The sequence below is a fragment of the Dermacentor andersoni genome, chromosome 6, assembly GCF_023375885.2.
Source record: "Dermacentor andersoni chromosome 6, qqDerAnde1_hic_scaffold, whole genome shotgun sequence".
Classification (NCBI taxonomy): domain Eukaryota; kingdom Metazoa; phylum Arthropoda; class Arachnida; order Ixodida; family Ixodidae; genus Dermacentor; species Dermacentor andersoni.
In genome coordinates this window covers 26,151,393-26,174,885 of record NC_092819.1, presented here as the reverse complement: position 1 = coordinate 26,174,885, position 23,493 = coordinate 26,151,393, and the positions used below count along the sequence as shown (strand labels likewise).

The following is a 23,493-nucleotide window of genomic DNA, read 5'->3' as shown; positions in this document are numbered from 1 at the left end:
GCCATGGCCTCCATAGTACCCTCCCTCACGGAGGCGCATTATTATGTCGCGTATAAGCAGCTGGTTTTCAGATTAGTTGTGAGCCCTATGCATCCGTCAAGAAGCGCCTCTTGGATGACGGCATTGCTTTTGCAATGCGGTATCGGTCTTGTGAAACCATACTTTAGTGACAGACGGGCACTACTCTGGACGCGTGGCGGCTCTGATAGCCCGTGTAGGAGGATTATTCTATTCCTCCCTGACTCAACTTGATCGCGCCTGTGCAGCCGAGGTGAAGATGCCGTCGGGAAGGGTGGACAAGCCTGTGATCATCGACAACCAGAACGGCACGGTTAGCATCCAGTACGAGCCGCGCGAAGAAGGCCTGCACGAGCTGCACATCAAGTACAACCACGAGCATGTGCAGGGTACGTGTGCCTAGATTGTGACACTTGTGCGAGCTTGTGCGGTGTTTGCTGCGCCGGCTGATCGGATTAATACAACGACGTTATGGTGCGGCGCGGGCCGCTTCGCAGGCAGCCCTTTCAAGTTCCACGTGGACACGATCCAGAGTGGCTACGTGACTGCCTACGGACCAGGCCTGACGCATGGCGTGGCCGGCGAGCCAAGCAACTTCACCATCAGCACGAAGGACGCCGGCAAAGGTAATGCGTTTGTTTGGGCGTGCCCGAGTGTTTGTACTGTACTTAGCAAGCCACGTCAAGCTGCTTACTGCTGCTTGTTTGGTCGAGGTTAGCGTGAGGTGTCCGGAGAATCTAGGATTGGAGGTAACCTGGCACTTCCCCACTTAGACGCCATGAGCTTGAAGGCCACTGAAATAATTATAGCAGTCATCACATTGCACTGGCTCGTGGAATGCATGCGCCAGATAAGTCATGTCTATTTCGAGTAGTAAGATGAGCTGACATGAAATGTTGTTGCAAGCAGTGCACAACGCTTTAGGACAAGGTGCACAAGGACAAGCACTATACGGCAGGTCCTGGCCGCACAAGCAGTTGCAAAGCATAGCATTGAGCAACTCTGCATATGCGCAGTCCAATCAAAATGTTGACAATTTGACATTGATCGTTGTAGTGGCCAATGCCACACGTGCTAATATTCCTTTTTCTTTAATTTGAAGCAACTTCTGAGCTGGAGCCGTTACTTTCCAGCATATATAAGATCTCATTGGTGGCGTTTTGCATTGCAATACCAAACATGTGCAATTAGTCAGCGTAGTGGAGGACTGTCGAATAATTTTGACTGTATAGACTACCTTAACGCACATGCACCTACATGTAAGTACAGGACCCCGCACATTCCAACCTCATGGGAATGCCACCGCCGTTGGCAGGGATGAAACTGGCGATCTTGCATTCAGCAAAAAGAAAAAAACAAGATTCCATACAAGAGCTCAGCTGCCGTGGTGGCCGTAATCTGAAGATTAGTAGTCTTAAAAGGTGAAAAAGGTTCAAAATATACACTGTACTATGAGTGCGCCTAGTACTGTTCGCACACGTCTACAAACGATTCGCCATTACTCCGACGATCCTAAAGCATTTCCGCCTTCGCCTCTGATGCCCATGTACCGGATATCATAATGTCGTTCCAATATTGTGGTTACTTTCTCTCGAACATCCAGAGTGAGAATGAAGTCGCACCGTGGTTGCTTTCTCAGCTGAGCTAAACGTGCGAATAGAGACCTACTGCAGCAGCGTGTGGAGTATACGGTAACGCGAGCCCGTCCATCCGCCACGTTCCGCGACTTTAGCATGCGCCTTTGTAACATCTCATCAGTGGGCCAACTGCGCTCTCTCCGCGCTCTGCCATTAGAAAACTGCCACGTCCATCAGCTGCGCCTGAACGCCGAACAGCGGGGCAGCACAAAGTTCCAATCCACCCGTGTGTGTATATATACGCGTGCCTGATTCGTGTATTTTCTCAGTCAGGCTCCCGAGCCCACGCTGCCGTGCCACATACTCAGTGCAAACATGAGGGAGCTCTGGACCGTGGCAAAGCTAACATCCGGCACTGAAGGAGGAAAAAAAGGATGAGGAGAAGAGTGGCCACAAGGGGCGCCGTGCCCCCTCGTGCCTCTGGTTGTCGACACGGGCCAGGGCACTAGCTCCGAACGATGTCTGGCAAAACAACGCGGCGCTGTTCCACCGCTGGTCGAAAACAAAAACACCGAGGCAACCACCGCGAATCGGGAGCCGACCGAGCTCGCCCGGTGAGAAATATTTGGGGGTCGCTTCCAGTTGGGCGCGGCTGCTGCCTGCGTCAGAGCATCAGCGTCTCTCCTCGAAGTCGCGACGGCAGGCTTCGTTTTTAGCATCGCCTCGCAGCTGCGGTGCCCTCGTTAGGTATCAACAACCCTCTCCCGACCTTCGTCGGTCTTAAACTTAAACAACAAGAAGGCTCCTCCACCCTCCCCATCCCTCGTTCCCGGTTCCGTGTTCTGAGAGAGCAGGGTGCACGTGTGGTGAAAGGATCGCTTGGCGCTTTCGTGAGATCACGCTGAAGAAGAAAGCGGTTATGGTATCCGCGGATCGAGAGTGGGAGAGGGGGGAGGGAGGAAAGGCTTGTGGGGGTTGAGGCCCTCTCCGAACCCGAAATCATCGGTCTGTCGTGCGTGCGTACGCATGTGTCGAATATAGCCGGCGTGTCTGGTGAACCCTTCCAGAAATAAAACCGCAGCTGTGCCAGTGCGCGACGGGAATAATGTAGCGGCCTGTTGACAGGTTTTAGACACCCCTGGCAACGAGAGCCCCGTTTATTACAACCAGCGTGCGCGCCTGCTGGCGCCTCACGTGGGACGGTTCCGCCCCTTTGTTCACGCGTATCCCCAACCCCTTCCTCCCACCGGGACGCTGCTAATATGCTGTAGGGCATTCTCGCTGGTGCTTTCGGCAAGGTCTTCATGTCATAGAGACGTTCATGACGGTAACGCCCCTGGGAGTCTTGGAACATGCGTCCGCAGTAATGCGATCGGCAAACTGATAATCCCATACCAAGAAACGCAAGGAATTCAATTTTAGCAAACCATTGGTCACTGATTGTCTTGAAGACTTTCTGCACGTTTCAATAACACTTGCAGTAACAGTTGTTCAAGTCTCAGAGGCATTTTTCGAGAGGTACGATTGCACGTAGATGTCACATCTGCTATTTCTGTAGACAACTAATGGTCAGTGAGTGGGTTGTATTATAAAATTTAACGAAAAACAAAGCAGGAATAGGTGGAAGCGATAGATTTTATCTTCTTAACACGAAATCTACAAAGAGACAATCTAAATAATAACTGATACGAAGATGTGTTAGAGGAACCCCATGGTTAATTGATAGGTAGGTCGATCATTCACGGCAGTTGATATAATAATGCACGAAGTTTTATCAGATTTTGTTGAACATAGTCTTCCGTAGCATCCATAATATTTGCGGTGGTATTCTTTTATTATTTATTTACTACAAACTAAAATTCGCACGCACTGTATGGACGATAGCAAATCACTATGAGGCAATAAAAAAATGTCGAAATCCCAAAATATTCTTCATAATTAAAACCGATAATTAATTCTCATTATTTCGATAATTAATTCTCCTATGGCTTCATTGGCTTTTAATGTTTAGTGATACTTAAGATCGAGCTCCTCGGTTCCTCTTACTGATCTCGCTCAATGCGTTACAGTGACATTTACAGAATGGTATTTCATCGCGGGCTTTAAGTGCTCGGAAACCATGAACATTTCGTTTTAGAGAATAGCGAGTGTGTTGATAACTGGTTCTAGAGACAGGTTTAGTATTGCACAAAATTTGGTTGCCACTTAGCTTTCGACGCGACCGCCGCTAGTATCACCTCCACTTCGATTCCAGGGTTTCTTCCTATACTTCACGTGCAGCAAGAGCACCATGCTGGGCTCCTTTTGCTTAGCGCAGTAAAAGAAAGGGAGGGGGGCGCCGAGTCATTCAAATGAATACATAGTACGATAACTTCCAACAGATTCATTTCGGAAATCCGTGCGCCTGTTGTGTACCCCGCATATCGCCCAGACAGCTAACAAAACGCGATGAAAGGGTCATAAAAACCTGATCAGCCACAATATACTATGCAGCTACTATCTGCTTACGGGAGCCCTCTAAGACAGCTGCGAGGACAACACGAGTTCACGTGTCGTCTTCACAACTATATAGCCCAGCATCACGTCATTTGTACCCTCTGCGGGCCGTTCGGCCCAGCCCGCCCTGAAGGCCGCCGACCCTCTAACATTTACGTGATTTGAAAAAGTTCGAAGCGATTCTGTTGAACTGATGCAAGGGAATTAATTTCATACAGAAAAATAATGGCTTGTTCCTTTCCCTCGTCAACAGAGTGACTTCAAAGCCATATTGAAAAATATTTCTGCCTCGGACGTGTCGCATGTGTCACTTCCTTTCTTCTGTATACACATAAGTGTCTCCTATACTGCTCTACCAATAATAATGACCGCAGGTGGCCTGAACGTGGCAGTCGAGGGTCCATCCAAGGCTGAGATCAGCGTGCACGACAACAAGGATGGCACGGTGGCCGTGTCATACCTGCCGGCTGCGCCCGGAGAGTACAAGATTTCCATTAAGTTCGCCGACAAGCCCATCAAGGGGAGCCCCTTCACCTCAAAGATCACAGGCGAGTGCTGCAGCAGGTGCTCTCACGTGCTTGGGATCTCACTGTCAATGCCTAGATTATCACTTTGAATTGGGCACGGCGAGTGTTGTGCTAACATAGGGGACCGCGGCAACGTTTACGGAGCCGTTTTAGGAAAAGTGCTGTAGTTCGTATCATGCAGGAAGCGGGACGTCGGGCTTGTTGCAACATTTAAGGTTCCATAGCTGTTACCTAATTGGAATTGCACAACTCTGACTTATAACCCGCCTGGCTATACTGCTGCCCGTCTCGTGCTCCTGCGCTGTACGTAGTCATCATCCTAGAACTGCTCTAACGCCTAATAAAGGGAAAATGAGACATCCACCCAGACGTAGCTAAATGCTACAAAAAAATGACATACTGGTGCTCGCAAGAAAAGCCTCACAGCTGAAGAAAAATTCGTCCTGGTCCGGGACTCAAGCCCGGGGCCACCGCCTTCCGGGGCAGCCGCTCTACCATCTGAGCTACAACCAGGCGGCTAGCAGATGGCAGAGCGAAGTCGAATTCATCAACAACTTGAAGCAAAGGCAAGAGTTTGACGTAATAGCTCTGCGTCGAGCTACGTCTGGGTATTTTCTCTTTATTGATTACTTCTCTCCACTTTCCGCAGAACTATTACGTAATGCTCTAACGCCTATATCAGCCCTGTAGCGCGTTAGAGCAAACGAGGCAGACTTCGTGCTGGTATGTTTGCAGAAACTTCTAGAGAATAGGCAGTTCTCAAACCGCTGTTATCGGCTTTACCAAGAGGCCGGCTAGCTCACATCCCTCTTCGGGAAACTGCTCAAGTTTGTCGCTAAATCACCTGTCAACAAGCGTTCTTGCCAAGCACTCCGCATCGCCCTTATGACAGGCTTGTTTTCTTTTTCCTCGTTGCGGGGCATGGACGAGTCACGCTATAGGCGCATAGCGTTGAGTCTTCCAAATGTCACAAAAAATTATACTTGTCAGCACGTTATGTAGACTCTTGAAGTGATGAGTCTGACACGTTCTTTTCTAACGCCTCGCTATGCAGGAGAGGGCCGCAAACGCAACCAGATCTCCGTGGGCCACTCCAGCGAGGTGTCCCTCAAGGTCCAAGAGAAGGACGTGAAGAACCTGAGCGCCAGCATCGTCGCGCCCTCGGGTCTGGAGGAGCCGTGCTTCCTGAAGAAGCTTCCCAACGGCCACCTGGGCATCTCGTTCACGCCTCGCGAGGTTGGAGAGCATCTGATCAACGTCAAGCGCACCGGCTCGCACATCACGGGCAGCCCCTTCAAGATCAACGTGCTCGAGCGGGAAATCGGCGACGCTGCTAAGGTCAAGGTCCAGGGCAAGGCTCTCACGGAGGGCACCACCCAAGTCCGCAACGAGTTCTCCATCGACACCCGAGAGGCCGGTCAGTTCACTGTGATCGTACGCGTTTTTCTCTTTAACTTCACGCAGTATGTCATGATTACTACTGTCGACGTCATCTTAAACATGTTTAATTCCTCTCGTGTGACATAAGGATGATGGTAAACAGCGAAGCAGAAAAGCGCTGTTAAAGAAGGTATCCATAAAAAATAGCCTATTAATTATTAAAGATGGTTATGTGACGTAAACGTTCACATGAGATAGATAAACGAAGTTAGATTGACCCCGCCATTGTAATCAAAGGGTGTCCTGCGATGGGCTCCTTGATTTCGTTCGTGGGTCCTGCCTAAAGATGAATTATCAGCACAAATTTGACGTTGCTACACCTTCACATACTTTAATAGCTTATATTGTAAACATCAATGGCTGCGACCCACCTTTTCTTTAAATAATACAGGTGTGAACAGTGAAACGATGGAACATAGGAGAACAAAGCTTATAACAGCTTGTTTCTGTGCCTCAATGACGGGCCGCAGGCTACGGCGGCCTGAGCTTGTCGGTGGAGGGCCCCAGCAAGGCCGACATCCAGTGCAAGGACAACGAGGACGGCACGCTCAAAGTGAGCTACCTGCCCACCGAGCCCGGCTACTACATCATCAACCTCAAGTTCGCCGACCACCACGTCACGGGTTCGCCCTTCACCGTCAAGGTCACGGGCAAGGGCTCTAACATCCAGCGAGAGAACATCAAGAAGCAGCGCGAAGCAGCGCCCATTGCCGAAGTGGGCTCCAAGTGCACATTCACCTACAAGATGCCTGGTGAGACATCCCAGCCAGTCTACAATTGCGTCTAAGGTTCACCTGACGCTTGGCTTTTCGTAGCAAGTTCAATCAGAAAATGGGCACTGGTTGGCAACGTTGCCTTTTTACTCATTATTGCATATGAAAGCGGGCATGTGTAGTATTGAAAAACCACAGACATTCTCATTTTAACGCCATTAGGCCCAGAATTGAGCCATAAATGCATGTCAAAAGGCGGTCGTTTCGTTCGCGACTTACCGTCGGATGATGACGCTGACGACTGCATTGCTTTCACACATCCCACGCCTTTGGACCACAGGCACCAGCGCGTTCGACATGGCGGCTCGCGTGACCTCGCCGTCGGGATCGTCGGAGGACGCGGAGATCGCCGACCTGGAGGACTGCGCGTACGCGGTGCACTTCGTGCCCAAGGAGGCCGGAGTGCACACGGTCAGCGTTCGCAACAAGGACATCCACATCCCCGGATCGCCGTTCCAGTTCACCGTGGGACCCTTCCGCGACCACGGAGCCCACAGGGTGCACGCTGGAGGACCCGGTCTCGAGAGGGGCATCTCCGGCGAATCATGTAAGCAGCGGCGGTTGGATCCCTCTGCGATACCATTTTTATAGCCGTTGGATATACCGAAAGTATTTAGTCGTTACGCGGTGCTCACTTCCCACGAAGTCGTGAAGTGTACTCTTCTATTTCATTCTGGCAACACCCGTTACTATCCTCTCCGCAAAATATCTGACAGAACCACTTTACATAGGGCGAACGAACTAAGTGAACAAGCAAATATTAAGATGCTCACAACTGCACGTTCATTCAAGAAGAAAACACTGAGTACATACACGCAATCTGGCACAAGAAACTAAAATAAAACGCGTACTAAAGGAGTACGGACGTAAAAATATCAGCCGTAAGGATAATCGCCGAGGCACCTCCTATATCATTTTTCACTAAGCCAGCAATGGCTCGGTGTAAAGCAGCTTACGAATTCGGTTGTTTTTCACTTTAAACGCTGGAAGCTTTTAAAAATATTATCTGCGGTTAGAGAAACATTAACATTGCGCAACCGAAGTCTCTTTCAGTTACGGTGGTTTCTCCCACGCAGGCGAGTTCAACGTATGGACGCGTGAAGCCGGCGCCGGCAGCTTGTCCATTTCGGTAGAGGGACCGTCCAAGGCCAAGATCGACTTCAAGGACCGGAAGGACGGCTCCTGCTACGTCTCTTACGTCGTCAAGGACGCCGGTGGGTCTATTTATTTTACGTGAATAAATGGGGGCATAGAACGACAGAAAGCTGAGCTAGTTGGTAAGGATTCATTCTTTAAGTAGGGGAACATGGAAAAGGGCTCAGAGTACTAGAAATGAAGCTTAGAATGACAGAAAGCTGAGATAGTTGGTAAGGATTCATTTTTTAAGTAGGGGAACATGGAAAAGGGCTCAGAGTACTAGAAATGAAGCTTAGAACGACAAAGAAATGGGGGCACACGCGTGTTCTAATGCCTGCACTATGATCGATAAAATGATCATAAGCAGGTTTGCACATCTTGAACAGTTACGGCCACTGTGCAACTCGTCCCGTCGTCTGTGCTGTTCGCAATGTTGAACCAAAACCAACTAGCCCAGCTTTGAAATCTCGTGAGGCTCCACAGAGAGCTGAAGAGGCCGGCGGAGAACGGTCGCAGCGACAGTGATACATATAGCCACCTCATTAAAGCAAAAGAACTGCACTGCCGTAGGCTGCCACGAAAATTCTGCGTACGGAAAATGATTTAACGCGCTTGCAACGCAAAGCCATCATTCCGAACAGACTGTACGGAATATCTCCATGAGTATGATCGTGACAGAACTTGACTCGCGAAACCGTGATACACATGTGCGCAGGCGAGTACCGCGTGGGCATCAAGTTCAACGACCAGCACATCCCCGACAGCCCGTTCAAGGTGTACGTGATGCCTCAGGCGGGCGACACTAGCAAGATCGAACTGGGCAGCGTGCCCGAGCACATCCAGGTCAACAAGCCCGTGGCCTTCACCATCTCCATGAACGGGGCCAAGGGTAACCTCGACGGAAAGGTCGTCTCACCTAGCGGCCACGACGACGATTGCTTCGTAGCGCCACTGGATGACGGTGAGTTGTTCAACACTCTATGGACGCAATTTTAACTGACAGCAGGGGGTCTCCGAACGCAATATAAGGGGGCGGTATTCTCGGGCGATCCCTTTCGGAGATGGTTTCGCTTTCGCGAGATTTCGCAAGATTCGGCACTGGGTACGTCGAAATATTCGGCCGACGGGGCTTTGTGCGAAGATAGCCATCTTGGCACAGTGCCAGAAACGCTGTCGGCCGTGCCGTGCCGTGTCGGCCAACTCGTGCTAACTCTCGCGCAAGTGAAACTATCTCCGAAAGTGATTGCCCGAGAATATGACAAACGGCTGTATAGCCATGAGGCAGCCTCGAAAGGCTTGAGCCAAATGAACAACCTCTAGCAGAATGCCTGCGCGCTCTTACTCGTGACGTCACGCGCGAAGCCTCAACGAAAACCATGCTTTGGAAGAAAATATCGCGATGATCACCCCCCTGCGTCTAACATAGAAAATTATCGAAATCAACTTCTGGCGTAACATACATTATCTAGCTAGGCTCAAAAACTTGTTTCACGGACAAATGGCAACGTGTGGAAATGATCAAATGTACTTTCGACTGCCCCGATTCCCAAGAGTACGCGTGGCAGTATATGTTTACGATCGCGTACACCCCACGATTTTTGACAGCAAGGAGTCAAGGCTGCTTCATAAACTTTTAAATGAACCTAGAGTTCATATGCTGAATAGCGTGCCCACGTTGTCAAAAGCATAGAGCGAGAATGTTTCATGGCAAAGTTTTCTGACTCACCCGATAGTTACCATTAATCTCTCTTATTATTTTTTTATTGAAACCCCATGCCAGTCAGCCTAAAAAGAGTTCAAGGTCACTTTTATATAGGTCAATTTTAATGTCTCCAGATAACACTTTCTGTGTGGTGCTCTGGATGTCTGCGGGCTGACGCACGTCCCAACTGTCTCGTTTGATTGTAGACCAGTGGTGCCTACGCTTCATTCCCCGCGAGAACGGCATCCACCAGGTCCACATTCGCCACAACGGCATCCACATCCCAGCAAGTCCGTTCCGCATCCGCGTCGGAAAGGACGACGCCGATCCGGCTGCCGTGCAGGCCTACGGTCCAGGTCTTCGGGACGTCAAGAGCGGTGAGTCCCCCTCCTGTTCCGGCAAACCCTTTGTTGCAGTGGCACACCAACAAGGAGATATATTTTTTTCCCAAGGGAAGACTGCAGTAGCAGCTTGATCCATGGTAAATGACTCGTACCTGGTCGCCTTTGAGGAGTGTTCCGGCGCCGTCATGTGACCATATACTGCTGCTGGTACTTTTGTGCTCAGAGGCGCGCTAAGTGAAGGGCGCGCTTACACTACAACTATCGCTTCAAGTTGGTCGCAGGCAGTATAGTTTGGGAACGTTGTGTCCTCAAACCAGGCAGCGAAAGAAAGCTAGATCGTCGAAATCGAAACTGACGGTTATCTACTTCCCTCAGAGGACAAAGGTCCTGCGAATAAACGGAAGAAACGGAGTTTTGACACGTGGCAAAGCGGAGCGTCGCTAATAAGACTGAAACGCGAGGACAGCAATATGAGCGCTGGAACAGTCAGAGTATAGCGCTTATGTGGCTGTTGCAACGATGTAATGTTGACCACTCGTTTCGACCAGTCGATCGTATCAGCGACACTGTTGTTCTTGGCGGTTATCAACCGATTAGAGCATCAAAGGTCATTCTAATGGGAAGACGTTGGACGTGCTGTATTGACTGCCCCCCCCCCCCCCAATTGTCTAAATCTTCATTACTACAGCCACCCCTAAGCTCTGTAAACTGCACAACGTGCTAACTATTCGCCATAGCTCAAATACTGCTTATAGACACATGCCCCGTCTGGCAGTCATTTCGCATCGTTTTTTTTTTTTTAAGTCAGACGCTCGTTGGCACTGTGACGCCCATTAAACATACTTATGCGTGAAAGTTTACCGCGCGTAAACATCTCCGGGAACACTTGTACTTGGAAACTTCTGATACCATGTAACTTGCAAGGGAGACGACGCTTACAGCAGCATAGTCAAAATGAACGCAAGTTTATTGAGAGCGTGGCTTATAAAGACACGAGTTAGTGCGATGTACATACTGCGCATCACCGATGCGCATCCGCGCTGATACACGTGTCAGATACAAGTTGCGCAGGTCTGCGTCTTGCGTGCAGTGCCATACCTAAGTATTCCTCTAGGACTTCTTTAGAACTTTAGCAGAACGAACGTCGTTGCAAATGTGTTACGGGGTGGGAGAGAGAGGTGGGAGAGAGAAAATTCATCGCAGGACAGCCAGAGAGGTCGGCCTGGGCTATTATGCTGTAGCCTGCTACTCCGCACAGGGTACGGGAAGATCAAGCAGGCACGAATCCGTGCGAAGGAGTCCAAATGAACGCGACACGGACGGAACAAACTCATATGCCCGTGCGGAAGCTTGGGCGAGATTTTGCTCTGAGTACTATATGCAGGGTGGCCACGCTTTGACAAACATCTCCGCGTTCTCGCGCAGGTGTGAAGACGGACTTCATCGTGGACACGTGCAACGCCGGCGCCGGCTCCCTGGCGGTGACCATCGACGGTCCCACCAAGGTGAACATGGACTGCACCGAGGAGGAAGAGGGCTACAAGGTGCGCTACACGCCGCTCGCGCCAGGAGAGTACTTCATCACCGTCAAGTTCAACGGATACCACATCGCCGGAAGCCCCTTCCGCGTCTCCTGCACAGGTACGGTGAACATGGGCATCCTCCTGTCCAGGCAGTGCAAGTCGTAAAGCTGTTCGATCGTCGCTTAGAACAATCTTTCCGGAGTAACCTTTGAAAACTTGGTCACGTTTACCTGTATGTATTGCCGTCAGAGAAAACACACGGCAGTAGAGTTTGTCAGGATTTTCAAGCTTCTCTATTTTTTTTTTCTCCCTCTCTCTCTTCCCACCATTTTCCGTTGACGGCTGCCTAACCGTGTAAACTGGACTGATTCCGAAGACCGCGTGGTCAAAGGTTCTAACTTGGTAGGTCGATGCTGGTATAACAGTCCGCGACACGTATCCGCTGTTTTTAACCGCGGGCCTACCCTAGATGCAATGCAACTTCACAGTATCCACACGCCTCGTGGCACTTACCAGTAGGGCTAACCAACAAGCATCCGCAGTAGCGCACAGTACATCCGCAGGCTTACCGGGAAGCGATATCGGTTGGGTTTACGAACTGCCCTCTGATGGTTTCTCCCTCTATAGGCGACGTCCTGCTTACGTCACCCACAACGGGCAGCCAGCGGGCTGCGACGGCGAGGAGCACGGAGCCGTAGCACGCTCGCTGTCCCGCTGTAGATGACGTAAGCAGAAACGACGCCCCGAGGGGCGCGGCCTTATGCTCGCTGCAGACGGCCAGTTTCGCTTTCGCGCGCTCTGATAGCAGACATTCGTCGTGCCACAGTGCCGTGGGTTAGTGCCTTTCTTTTTCTTTTTAAGATCCAAAAGTTGATGTCGCTTGCGCGGAGAGCTCGCTTCAATCTCCCGATTACGATGAGCCCGCCGAAACTAGAAGTTATTTGTTAATTATGACTAATTACCACGTATCACCCGTCACCCCGTAGTCGCCATCACTGACGGCGTGTCTCCGAAGGAACCGTCCTCTTATTTCAAAACGGCTATTTTTAAATATTATACCTAAAGTCTTCTAGAAACACTTGGTGTATACCAGGGTCTTTGAGAACACAGAACACACAAACACGCGAGAACTGAGTCATGCCTCGTTCATAGGGCATTTGGGAGGCACGAATTATCGCTGTCCGTGGCTGAAAACTGCATCAGGCAGCGCGCGAGAGGCAGAGCCCGAGGGGCAGTGCACGGTCAGTCCTCGCGTGTAACTTTTTTGCGTGACGTACGATCCGCGCCGTGCACGTGTGGTCTGGTATAATGAGGACACGCGTTGATCCCACCACATTTCGCGAATGTTCACATGGTCGCACTTGTAATATAGCTCTCAGACACCATGACCGTGAACCGTTTACTGTCGTAATCGGCAGTTATAATCATTATAGTCTCACAGATATGCAGCTCTGGGTCCTTTCACGCCGACTTGAGACACATTGCACACCTGCAAATTTTGCTAGTGCCGCGTTTTTATTTTTAGCAATGAGTTAAAGAGGAGTCAAGGTGTCTGAGATGAAGCCCTTTCGGCTCGAGCACATGCAGCCACAAGAACCAAATAGCTGAGTGATGGTGTGCGGAACTAGGCAGCGCTGCACACTGTCGACTTTAGCCGTGAGTGAGAGGTTAATTGCTTGTAAGCGGCCACGACAGAAGCCGAGCTTTCCACTTTTAGGAAATGTTCGGAGCTTTTCTCTTTACTATAGAAAGAGTCGGCGAGAACTGAGGAGGAATTTGTGTATGCGCGCAGTTTGTGCACTGTGATGATAACTGCGCGCGCCTTCGTGGTGTTTGCGCACGTCTTCATTGGGCTCTGGCAAGTTCTAAGTTTTTATATATTGTGAACACTCAGGCATACAAACGGAGAAGTTGCTCACAACATTCTTTTTTTTTTTTTTTCCCGCGGTTATACAATAGACTTACTCACAAATGGTGTATACGCCGCTGTCGCGTGTCGTGTCTATTTGCACTTGAACGTTGACAATAACGTGTGCATACTAATACACGCAGCTGAAAGCTATTTTTGTTCCCACTTTGCAGGCAGTGTCACCCGCAGTACCGGAGGCCGTAAGTGAACATTTCATTATTCTTTGATGGCAGCTTGCTTTTCCTTCTTTCTTTTTTGGATATCTGAAACGTTTAAGTATTCAGTGCATTTTCGCATTATATTGGGCGCCCACTGAATGTGAGCCAAGCTACTGTCCCCACCTAGCGTTATAGCCAAGCTACATACTTCGAACCTGCGATGAAGGATCACTAAAGGCTACATCCTCACCAGGAGATGTATTCTGTAAGAGTCCACCTAGTGGACATGTCCATTTCCGCCTGCTGCTGAAGTGCTGATTGGCTGTGGCGCGTCGCTGCTGCGGACGCGCAGCCCAGCCCAGCCAATCAGAACTTCAACAGCAGACGAAATGGACATGTCCACTAGGTGGACTCTTAAAGAATACTTCCACTGGTCCACATGACCGCAGGACACCCGGTTGAACAAAGCCACGACTCGAACCACCGGTCAGCGAGCTGTCGTCATCTGCTCTCTAGCCGCACGCGCAGCCGTTGCCCTCGTGGCCACGTGTTTACTTCGTCGCGTTACGGCCGCACAATCCACATCAAAAACTGCCGTTTATTCTTCGCCTCGTCGCGGCCACAATTAATCCGCATCATCACGGACATGTATAACTATTGTTTGGGTGACGAATACTGATTGAACCAGATGCTTCGCGGTCTCTCAAAACCCTTTAAGCAATGTACTCAGGAACAGGTTCTGACAAGTGCGTGACTTTTCATTACAAACACTATACGCATTACACATGCACGCGCAGTCTCATGTTATTTGGCCTCAAAATAAATGTCGCAAGAATCTGACGCGAGCGGGGCTCCCTTAATTCGCTTGCCCGACAAGCATTGGCACGTGAACTCTTGCATATTTGAGTACAGTTACAAAACCACAAGGCATCGAATCTAGACCACGCTATTAGCATGCCGACTTCGACAGATCCAAAAACGCAAACGAGCTCTCGAAACAAAGAAACGCAGCCTCAACACTACTTACGCGCACTTTCTCAAAATTAACTCTACAAACGATGGGCTCGAATAGCGTTTTGAACAGCGTGACTAAGGCGTGCAACCTACGTGTAAATATGGAGGCCCGTAGGAGGTGATAATTCACCGGCTCGAAATATCGCATGGACGTTTAAAACTGATTTCACGCGAACAAGGAGCGCAGCGTCATAGAAACCGCGCGAAGCTGAGCCGATCAAGCAGCCGCTGAACACTCCTTCCCGCCAGGTCTCCCGGTCCCCCTTTCTTCTTACCGCTCTTTCCCGTCACGCCCAAGCGGTGGATAGAAGGGAAATAGTCGAATAGAAGAGAGGAAGAAAAGAAAGTCGGCGCTGGCTATCGATCGAGGTCATTTTATATGATCGGTCAGCAGCGTCGGGACAGCGTGAAGCCGACGTCTCTGGCTGTAGCCAAAACTTTCGCGCTCGGCGCTATGCAGCCCTACGCGTCCGGCCTTCATTCGTCGCCAAGCCAGCGCCGACGAGGTCGGCAACATAAGTCGGCCTTTTTACTGCCAAAATTCTCGATGCCGACATTATCGGCTCCCAGTGATCTGCCGAGCACCGCCTATGGTCAGCCCTCGTCCAATTTTGCTTGGGTTGGCATCATCTCTGCATTTCTTGAGTGATACCCATTTTAGTGACAAAGCTTTCCTCGTCGTCCATGCTTTTGGGCTAGTTGACAATTAACACAGGTAAGCGAGAGACACAGAAGTGACAGATGTACTACTACCTGTGCATGATTCTTCTTTTTTTTTTTTCGTGCTTTGAGCATCTGCGAGAACGGCGGCTGCATGGACGCGCGCACGTATACGCAGGCCTGTCCATCGCCCCGCCCACTTCGCCAGAGACGTCTTCGATGACCGTGGACACCGTGGTGAAGCAGGCTGTACAAAAAGCCGACCAACTGCCCAAGTTCCGGTCGAACGCCTCCAAGGTCACTTGCAAGGGCATGGGCCTCAAGCGCGCCGTTCTTAACAAGCAGAACCAGTTCACCGTCAACGCTCTGGACGCCGGTGAGTGGTCTGCGTGCGGACTATAGGTCAGAAATGACGAGAACTCGACAGACTTGAATCTCCACAAATTTCACAAAGCACGTCTATGTCCCTGCATATAATACCGTGAAGGAAATCGGTGACATCCCTCTAAATGTGCTCTCTTTAAGACGTGGTCGGGAGTTATGCTGCGTCATCACAAACTAGACTGCAGTGGTCTGGCGTTCCCGTAATGACAATGTGCTCAGTGAAATTTGACGCGCGTCAGCTTCGGAAGCATGTTGGACACGGAAAAGGTCAGGTGCAGCGTGTGACGAATTTATGGTTTTGAACCTGAAACCATGGACGCCTGAAACTGTCAGTGGCTCAACCACACCGACACACGTTGCTTCACTTCATGCCAGCACACTCATGTGCCACACGCAACCGAAATAGCAGGACGAGAAGAAAAAAAAAAAAACTCACCATTAACAAATTTCCCACAGGCGCTACAACAGGCATGGTGACCACATTGCTACAGCCCAGCGTACTCCAAAATGCCTAGCGACATGGAGGAAACAAACTCTACGCCATGGGATGAGGAACTTATTTCTTTCCTCCATGCCTTAGCCGTAGTTTCGCACTCAGAAATCTGATTCCGCTATTGTGTACGCAACGTTAATTCACCAATTCCTGCGCAAATAACGACAGTTCAGAAACGTAGCGCTTATCCGGCCCGTTCACTACGACGACGTGACGTGTGTACTGAGAAATCGTGTACGTAACCGCTCGAAGCCCGACTTGGAAGCGGAGTCAGCGGAGTGCTCCTAGCAGCAACATCACGCGACACCTCCCGACGGACTAGGAGAAAGCTGCGCAGTCCATTCCAATGTCGTAGCACAACTGGAAAATACAGCGAATGGTTGGAGACCAGCCGCTTTTAATTTTCACGTGCGTGCATCCATTGTGCATCGGGTGTTTAGAGCACACAACCTGCCAGCGTAGAGTCCAACGACTCTCGGGGTGTCTACGTAGGTCTACGGAGTTAGCAATATGGATACACGTAGGCGGGCCTCTTCCCTTTGTCGACATTTAGCGGTCACTCTTCTGCAAACATTGTAAATTAGGTGCGTTAACTTAAGAACATACAGAACACAATTTTAAGCATACGCTGCACGACCTTATTTTATTTGATTAACAGGACACTGTTAAAGAGAAACCAAAAGTTCAGAGGGATAAAGTATTGCCTAAAAACTCAATTATAGTTAATTTCACGGCAATGGCAAAGAGAATGTCTTTCTCTACGGCAATGGTTGATTATTAGAAGCGAAGATGAAGGTTACTGTTCTATTTTTCGAAGTTTGCGCCGAAACACCGGTGCCTGTACGTCGGTGTGACGTCACATCTTTAAAAATGTTTTATTCTTACTATTTTTGTATTGGGCGCCACTGTGGCTTATAGAAAAAGTTTTTGAAACTTGTTTGGCACTTTTAGAATACAGTGTAGCTCATCTTTACGCTGTCGAAAACGATGACGTCAGAGCAAGATGCGGGAACTTCCCAGCGGCGACGCCATCCGCCTTTCCTTTTTCTTTTCTGGTTTACCAAGCCTCTTGCAATGAGACGCCTTTTTGGTATTTTAGAAGGTTAACACAGCTTAAATTAATTTTCTGTTTAGCGTTAAAGGGCAACTCCGGCGTTTTTTTTAACCATGTTACGATATTGTCATTTTCAAATGCCGTTGACAGTCCTGTCACCAGTAGGGTGGTTCAGTTTGCCTAGAAATTCAACAATAATTTCAGATAAGCAAATAAACGAGATACCGAAACTGAAACAGGTAGTTGCTTCGCGTGACGTCACGATGAGTCACTGACGTCAGATCCGGCACTACCATAATGTAAACACGCACAACGCGTGCTCAAAACGCAGTACACGTAGTGCTAACGCCAAGGAAGCGAAGCTGATGACGTCTCCTGAGGAGACAGGGGGCTTTTACAGAGTTTCCGAACTTGACAGCCGCGATTTCAGCGACAGTGGCGATGCAGTCCCTGACGTCACAAGCACAGGGTGGCCAGTAAAAATTTACGAGTAGGGAACGCAACTAATCTTTGAAATTCATTTTCAGGAAAACTAAATCACTTTCAGCCATATAGTTTGGCACTGATAATCAAAGTGCAAAAAAACATAATCAAAATTTTATTAAAATCAGTGGGCATCGAAAAAATCGCCAGAGTTCCCACTCCCCACAAATGGCGATTATACATATAAAGAGTGTCGTCCCTGCTATCATGCATTGCGGTGTAACAAATACAGGCCATTCTACGCGAAAGTAACCAAGTGTACATTGTTCACAGCCGAGCGGAGTAGCCACCAGTAATTTCTTTATGGGAAGCTTTTCTTTGCGGACCTGGCCGGGTGGTGCTGCACCTGGCGAGGTCAACCGTGGGCGCTGCGGCCTGGCTGTTCGATTGCCGAACAGGCCAACCAATCACAGCGGAGCATGCGCGCCACGCAGAATAATAGGCACAAAGCAGATTGAGAAGTTTTGAGGCAGGGAAAAGAAGATTATAAAGAGATGTACACAAAAATGCTAGAATGAAATGCATGTATGGCATACCAGAGTAACTGAAGCAGGTCAAGTGACTATTTGTCACCGCCCCGTTTCAAAGGGGATGTCAATGGGCGCGTTAAGTTAAGGCGCTCGAGCGCGCTCGAGGCAGCAGAGCGCGTTCTTTTAAGCTTAACGGCTAAAAAGCGACTTCCGGTGCGTGATTGCGGAGCGCGCTCTACGCGCACCATCCTCGAAACGGTGCGCGAGAGCGCGCGCCTGCTACGGCTTCCGGAAAAATGACGTGTTTCCTACTCTTTCCACCAATGCAAGTCCGTTCTCCTTGCCCACTCGTTCCTCTCGCCGCCGCGCTGCCGGGCGTCTGAAGCTGCTGTCGGGCGAGATCGGCAACGTGTTGGCGCGCTTTGAGCTTGCATCGCATCGTAAGCCGCTGCTGCTGCCTCCGTCGCCGCGCGTCAAGTACTTCGACCTCTTCATCGTCTAACAAGGACTGCAGGAGTACGGTCGGCGGGGCCATTTTCGAAAAGCGCGCGAAGTGCAATAGCGGATGCGGAAACAACATAACATTCGCCAGACGGCACGTTCGTGCGCCCGAAAACAGTCGGCGAAAATGGCCGTTAAGTTAAGGTCCGAAGGCGTCGCACTCGAGCGCACTCGAGCGTGCTCCTTCGGAGTTCGGAGCGCGCTAACTTAACGCGCCCAATAAATCATAATCACCGCGGCGGCGCCGGCTGTACGGGGGAGAAAGAAGAACCAGAAAGCTCGCCTTCGCGCATGCGCGGCTGCACGTTAATGAGCAAGCAAATGCCTCTAGCAGATAGAATGGATTAGAACTAAGCTACGTACGTAGATATGTGTATGTTGTCTCTGAAACCATGATGCAGTCAAGGTCATGTCAAGGCATCCATCATACTCGCTAGTGGGAGCATGTTTGGGGGCGCTGCTTTTTGATGCAAGCCAATGGTTAATCACATGATATTTTTTTTTTTTGCAAGGTTTCTTTATCAACAGTAAAAATTAAACAGGCCACAAGTACCCGACTGAAAACATGCCAGTTGGTTTCTTTCACTTTTCTACCAATTCTTCATTGGCAGCATGTCATTCAGAGCAATAAAAAAAATAGTAGCTAGTTGCAATTAATAATTTCAATGGCATCAAAAGAAAATTAATGGTGGCTGCTCTACTCGAATGTGAATATGCACTTGGCTATCTTTGTGTAGAATGGCTAGTCTTTTTTTTTTTAAATGCGATGCATGATAGCTGGGACACCGAGAGTATACACATAAGCACCAATTATGAGGCTGAGCCACAGACCATGTGCATTCACACATCCCAAAATACTAGGCTTAATGTTACTGGCAACCATCACAAGCATGACGAACCTACAGCAAGTTACTTAAATATGGATTCCAATTCCCCAGCAGCTGCATTCAGGTATGCATGCCTGGTTTTTGGGGCTTAACCATGCTTAACCAATGAGCCTGAAATTATTGGAAATTAGGTAAATTGACAACTCTGTCAATAGCAATTGTAACGTACAAACACCCTTCCCTGTACAGAGGTTTGGGCACAAAACATCAGTCATACCAAACAGCCATTCCATTTCCTTAAGGAGTCCCAACAATAGGCTTCTACTGAAGCATACCACTAAATGTTCCAACACTCCAGGGCAGAGCTTCAGAAGAATGTAAGTAGATAAAGAAATCTTCATCTGTTAGAAAAAGGAAACCAGAAAACCCACTGCAAGAAATCCAACACCCATGCAGGTCAAATGCAATTGCATTGCAGGTTTATTGTCTGTTCAGTTCGATCGAGAGGCACTCATGCACATTGAGAACACGTAGCACCAACATGACCGCAACAGAGCTTTCTTTTCTGCTGTTGTTTAAACATGTCCACATTGCTATGAACTCGTTAGAAAACATCCCAATGTTGCCCACAGATGACAGAAGAACGAAGCACAAGGCCCTGCACGTGTACACATGCAATATTCATACGTCTGGTAGCACACGAATGCAAGTTGCACGGTTTTGACTAGCTACACAAAGTGAGAACAAAAACATCTATGGCATAATGCGGTCAACTTGGTGGGCGTACAGGGACTAGCATATTTGGCACACTTTATTACAGTCTATTTAATGTCACGTGCATCCCTGGCTCTTTCTTGCTGAAACTTAGCACAGTGCTCAAATTTTAAATGTTCTTTTTTATTATCGGCTTACATGGGAGACTGTATCTGCCCGGACTGCCCAAAATTTCAAAAAAAAAGAAGAAAAAAAAAGCCTTGTAGCACACAAACAGTGGTCACAATGTTTGCTCACAGGACCAGCAATGCAGCATGGAGGAATGAAGCAGACCAACATTGTTTCTTTTGCCTTTTCTCATTAAGGTATCAATGCCAGGGAAGTTGACGTTACCAGAAGGTTAACATGTGACTGATTTTATTGATCCACTACCGCGTTATCAAACAAGAAATACCGCATTGATGAAAATATGCACAAGATCCAGACAAGACTGAGCCAGACATAGACGAGACAGAACCTAGAGTTGTTGGATCAAATATGCAAGGTCCTATACACCCGCTGCGACATGTGAGAAGAAGGAAACACTCATTGTTCGATCCCCCTTTTCACTCGCATTTGGGAAAACATCCCTGCTTACATACACACATCAACACACAGACTCCAAACTTCATCAGTGTATTATATGTGTGCCTTTCTGCATCCGTACTTTTGGCTTCGGTTTCCTGCTCTAAACCATGGCACTTCGTGTAAACTGTGGCAATCATCTAGAAGTTATGGATGCGCCTAAACACTAAATTAGGTCTAGGCCTCAAGAATGAGAACCAGTGCAAGCCTTTTTGCTAAACACGAAAGGTTGGAAAGTTTGATCAGTGACATCCAATGGCACACGCAGAAGACAAGGTTCAGAACGGATGAAATTTTAAGCTTCTGTATAGACAACAGATTGCTTCAGTATGCTTTAGAAATTAACGAAAGACAACATAGCTTACAGGGTGACTTATATTTGCTAGGGTGTTGGTTTCAGTGTTCATCATTAGTGGCATTACCACGATCCACGCGGGCACCATGTTAGGCCTAAGATTAAGCAGGTTGCACATGCGTGAGCACTGCATATTGGCTGCACACATGACTGCATACTGTTTAAATACAGAAGTGTGCCATATACTTAGCACATTGGAGTGCACTTAGAAAGTTGAATAGCACAGCACAAGCACGCCTACGACTGTAATAGTATTAAATATTGTTGGCACAAAGTGAGAGGGCTACAAAGTGGTGCCGCCCTTCATGTGCGGCACACCTTTATTCTAGTGTGCATATTGCAGTACATGAAACTGGTAACTGATTGGGGAGTGAAAAGTATAATTACTGCTGTACGACAGCATGGTCTGAAATGAGCGCAGCTAAGAATTGCATGTGGACCACTGAAAGTGCTGGCAGAACTGATAGTGACAAATACACTAGTTATATTTAGTCTACTTGATATGCACACCCACAAAGAAATGCCAGAATGCTGCAGACTTATATTGGCCTTCAAGCATTAAACTGCAAAAAAACAAAAAAAAAGAATTCTGTGATTTGCAAGATATGCAGTTGATTGAGTCATTAAACCATACAGTTTTTTGGTTGTGCATGCAGTGAAGAATATACAGAACACATTTTTCTCTTCTTTCAGCATTGTCAAAATGCTCAATGCACATTTAGGTGAAGGGCTTTATACCTGAAACAGCTCATGCTCCCCATTGATGCAATACGCATACAGCACAACAGGCATACGGAAGAATGCTCGAATCCCCTGAACAATCTGGGAAAGTCTGAAGCAGCCTTAGCTCAAATATTTCAATAAAAAGGTAGTTTGTTGCAGCTGGATGCATTATTTGCTTGTTACATACGCTTCACTGCAAGTCCGGATAGAATGAATTATTGATCTAACAAACACTTATTGCGGGGCTACCACGATCATTATATTATGGTTCAACTGTGTTTCATTCGCTGCTGCTAGCCCTGCAATGGGATTAATGTCCTTTACCTACAGTAATTACAATTTCTGTCAACCATACTGCGCTGATTTAACGTTGAGCTGGTTCACGCACAAAAGGTCACAGTAACACGATAGGAACCACTCCTTTTCTTCACTTTCTACCGGAAAAAATTTGAATTTATGTTGTAATTGCCAACAAGCATAGCGAATCTGTGCAGGAAGTGCTGACAGTGCATTATCTGTTTTTTGCAGGCAACAACCTGATCTATGCCAGTGTGTACGGACCCAAGGGACCCTGCGATGAAGTGTTCGTCAAGCACCTGGGCCGTAACCTGTACCAGGTCAACTACGTGGTAAAGGACCGCGGCGACCACATTGTGATCATCAAGTGGGGCGACGACCACATCCCAGGCAGCCCTTTCAAGGTTGAAGTGGTCTAGACTTCGACTTTCAAACGCCCGCTGCTTGCTTGGCCCTCCCTGGTCGCCACAACCGCCGAGCACACACAGCCCACGAGTGCCTTTGCAGTGACATCACGATGGCGGCGCGGATCTGTATCGACGCAGCGATCTTGAATGCACTCCAGTGAGCCCGCCTGGGTCTTCCCTATGCAATACTACACAACCAAAGAGACATGACACGCATATACAAACGAGGACGCACACTGCACCACCAGCCGTACAGCTTGACAACCGCTGCCTCACATGCAAGGATACATTCAACAAGGCCACCGTCTGCAACAGAACTCTGCCAGCCATACCTCACAATGAGACGATACTGCGCAACACCTAGAAATTATTTGTTAATTTTATTATTTTATCGATTATTGATTTTTAACTATGCAACACGCAATCTGACACTTCCCCGCCGCTGGCCTTCGTTCTAGACCGCTGCTGCGACAACGCGAGAACTGCACCAAGAAATCCCAGTGACTGTGTTTCCGGCATCATGCAAAACAGTGACGTCACGTGCAAGGCGCCTCGATCAGGAGGCATCGCCAGCGGCTGTGCCCACTGCCAATGTGCTCCCCGCAGCCGCCCAGAACGACCGTTGCCATACTCTACCGTAATAGCCTTTTCCTCTGCAAGTGTACATTCAAGAGTGTTGACCATTAAAGAAGTGATGTGATCAAATCGCAGTGGCCAGTTTCGCTAGCACCTCCCCTCACTACTCCGAAACTGTGTACTGTGCCACAGGTACCATGAGGGCAGCCTCTGTAGAAGCTCAACTAGGAAATGACACAGTGTGATATTCTCTAGGTTCTGCACAAATTTTTTTTACACCCAGAGCAACACTGCTACCCCAGTAAAT

At 48.8% G+C, this 23,493-nt stretch overlaps 2 protein-coding genes across 3 annotated transcripts in view; one reads left to right on the top strand and one right to left on the bottom strand.

Annotated features, from left to right (window-relative positions):
• LOC126521752 (uncharacterized) overlaps positions 1-7,134 on the bottom strand; it is a 136,668-nt gene extending 129,534 nt beyond the window's left edge. Inside the window, exon 1 of the mRNA XM_055065977.1 lies at positions 7,051-7,134. Coding sequence (XP_054921952.1) covers positions 7,051-7,078 — 28 coding nt within the window. The 5' untranslated portion in view covers positions 7,079-7,134. The remainder of the gene's footprint in view (positions 1-7,050) is intronic.
• cher (filamin A protein cher) overlaps positions 1-23,315 on the top strand; it is a 129,482-nt gene extending 106,167 nt beyond the window's left edge. For both annotated transcript variants that reach the window (XM_050170412.3, XM_050170414.3), the window contains exons 22-34: positions 267-407; positions 516-644; positions 4,466-4,639; positions 5,673-6,035; positions 6,529-6,810; positions 7,112-7,378; positions 7,908-8,045; positions 8,684-8,929; positions 9,877-10,047; positions 11,440-11,655; positions 13,620-13,646; positions 15,457-15,654; positions 22,435-23,315. In XM_050170412.3, the coding sequence (XP_050026369.1) occupies positions 267-407; positions 516-644; positions 4,466-4,639; positions 5,673-6,035; positions 6,529-6,810; positions 7,112-7,378; positions 7,908-8,045; positions 8,684-8,929; positions 9,877-10,047; positions 11,440-11,655; positions 13,620-13,646; positions 15,457-15,654; positions 22,435-22,622 (2,540 nt within the window). In that variant the 3' untranslated portion in view covers positions 22,623-23,315. The remainder of the gene's footprint in view (positions 1-266; positions 408-515; positions 645-4,465; positions 4,640-5,672; positions 6,036-6,528; positions 6,811-7,111; positions 7,379-7,907; positions 8,046-8,683; positions 8,930-9,876; positions 10,048-11,439; positions 11,656-13,619; positions 13,647-15,456; positions 15,655-22,434) is intronic.
• Positions 23,316-23,493: the final 178 nt, after the last annotated feature.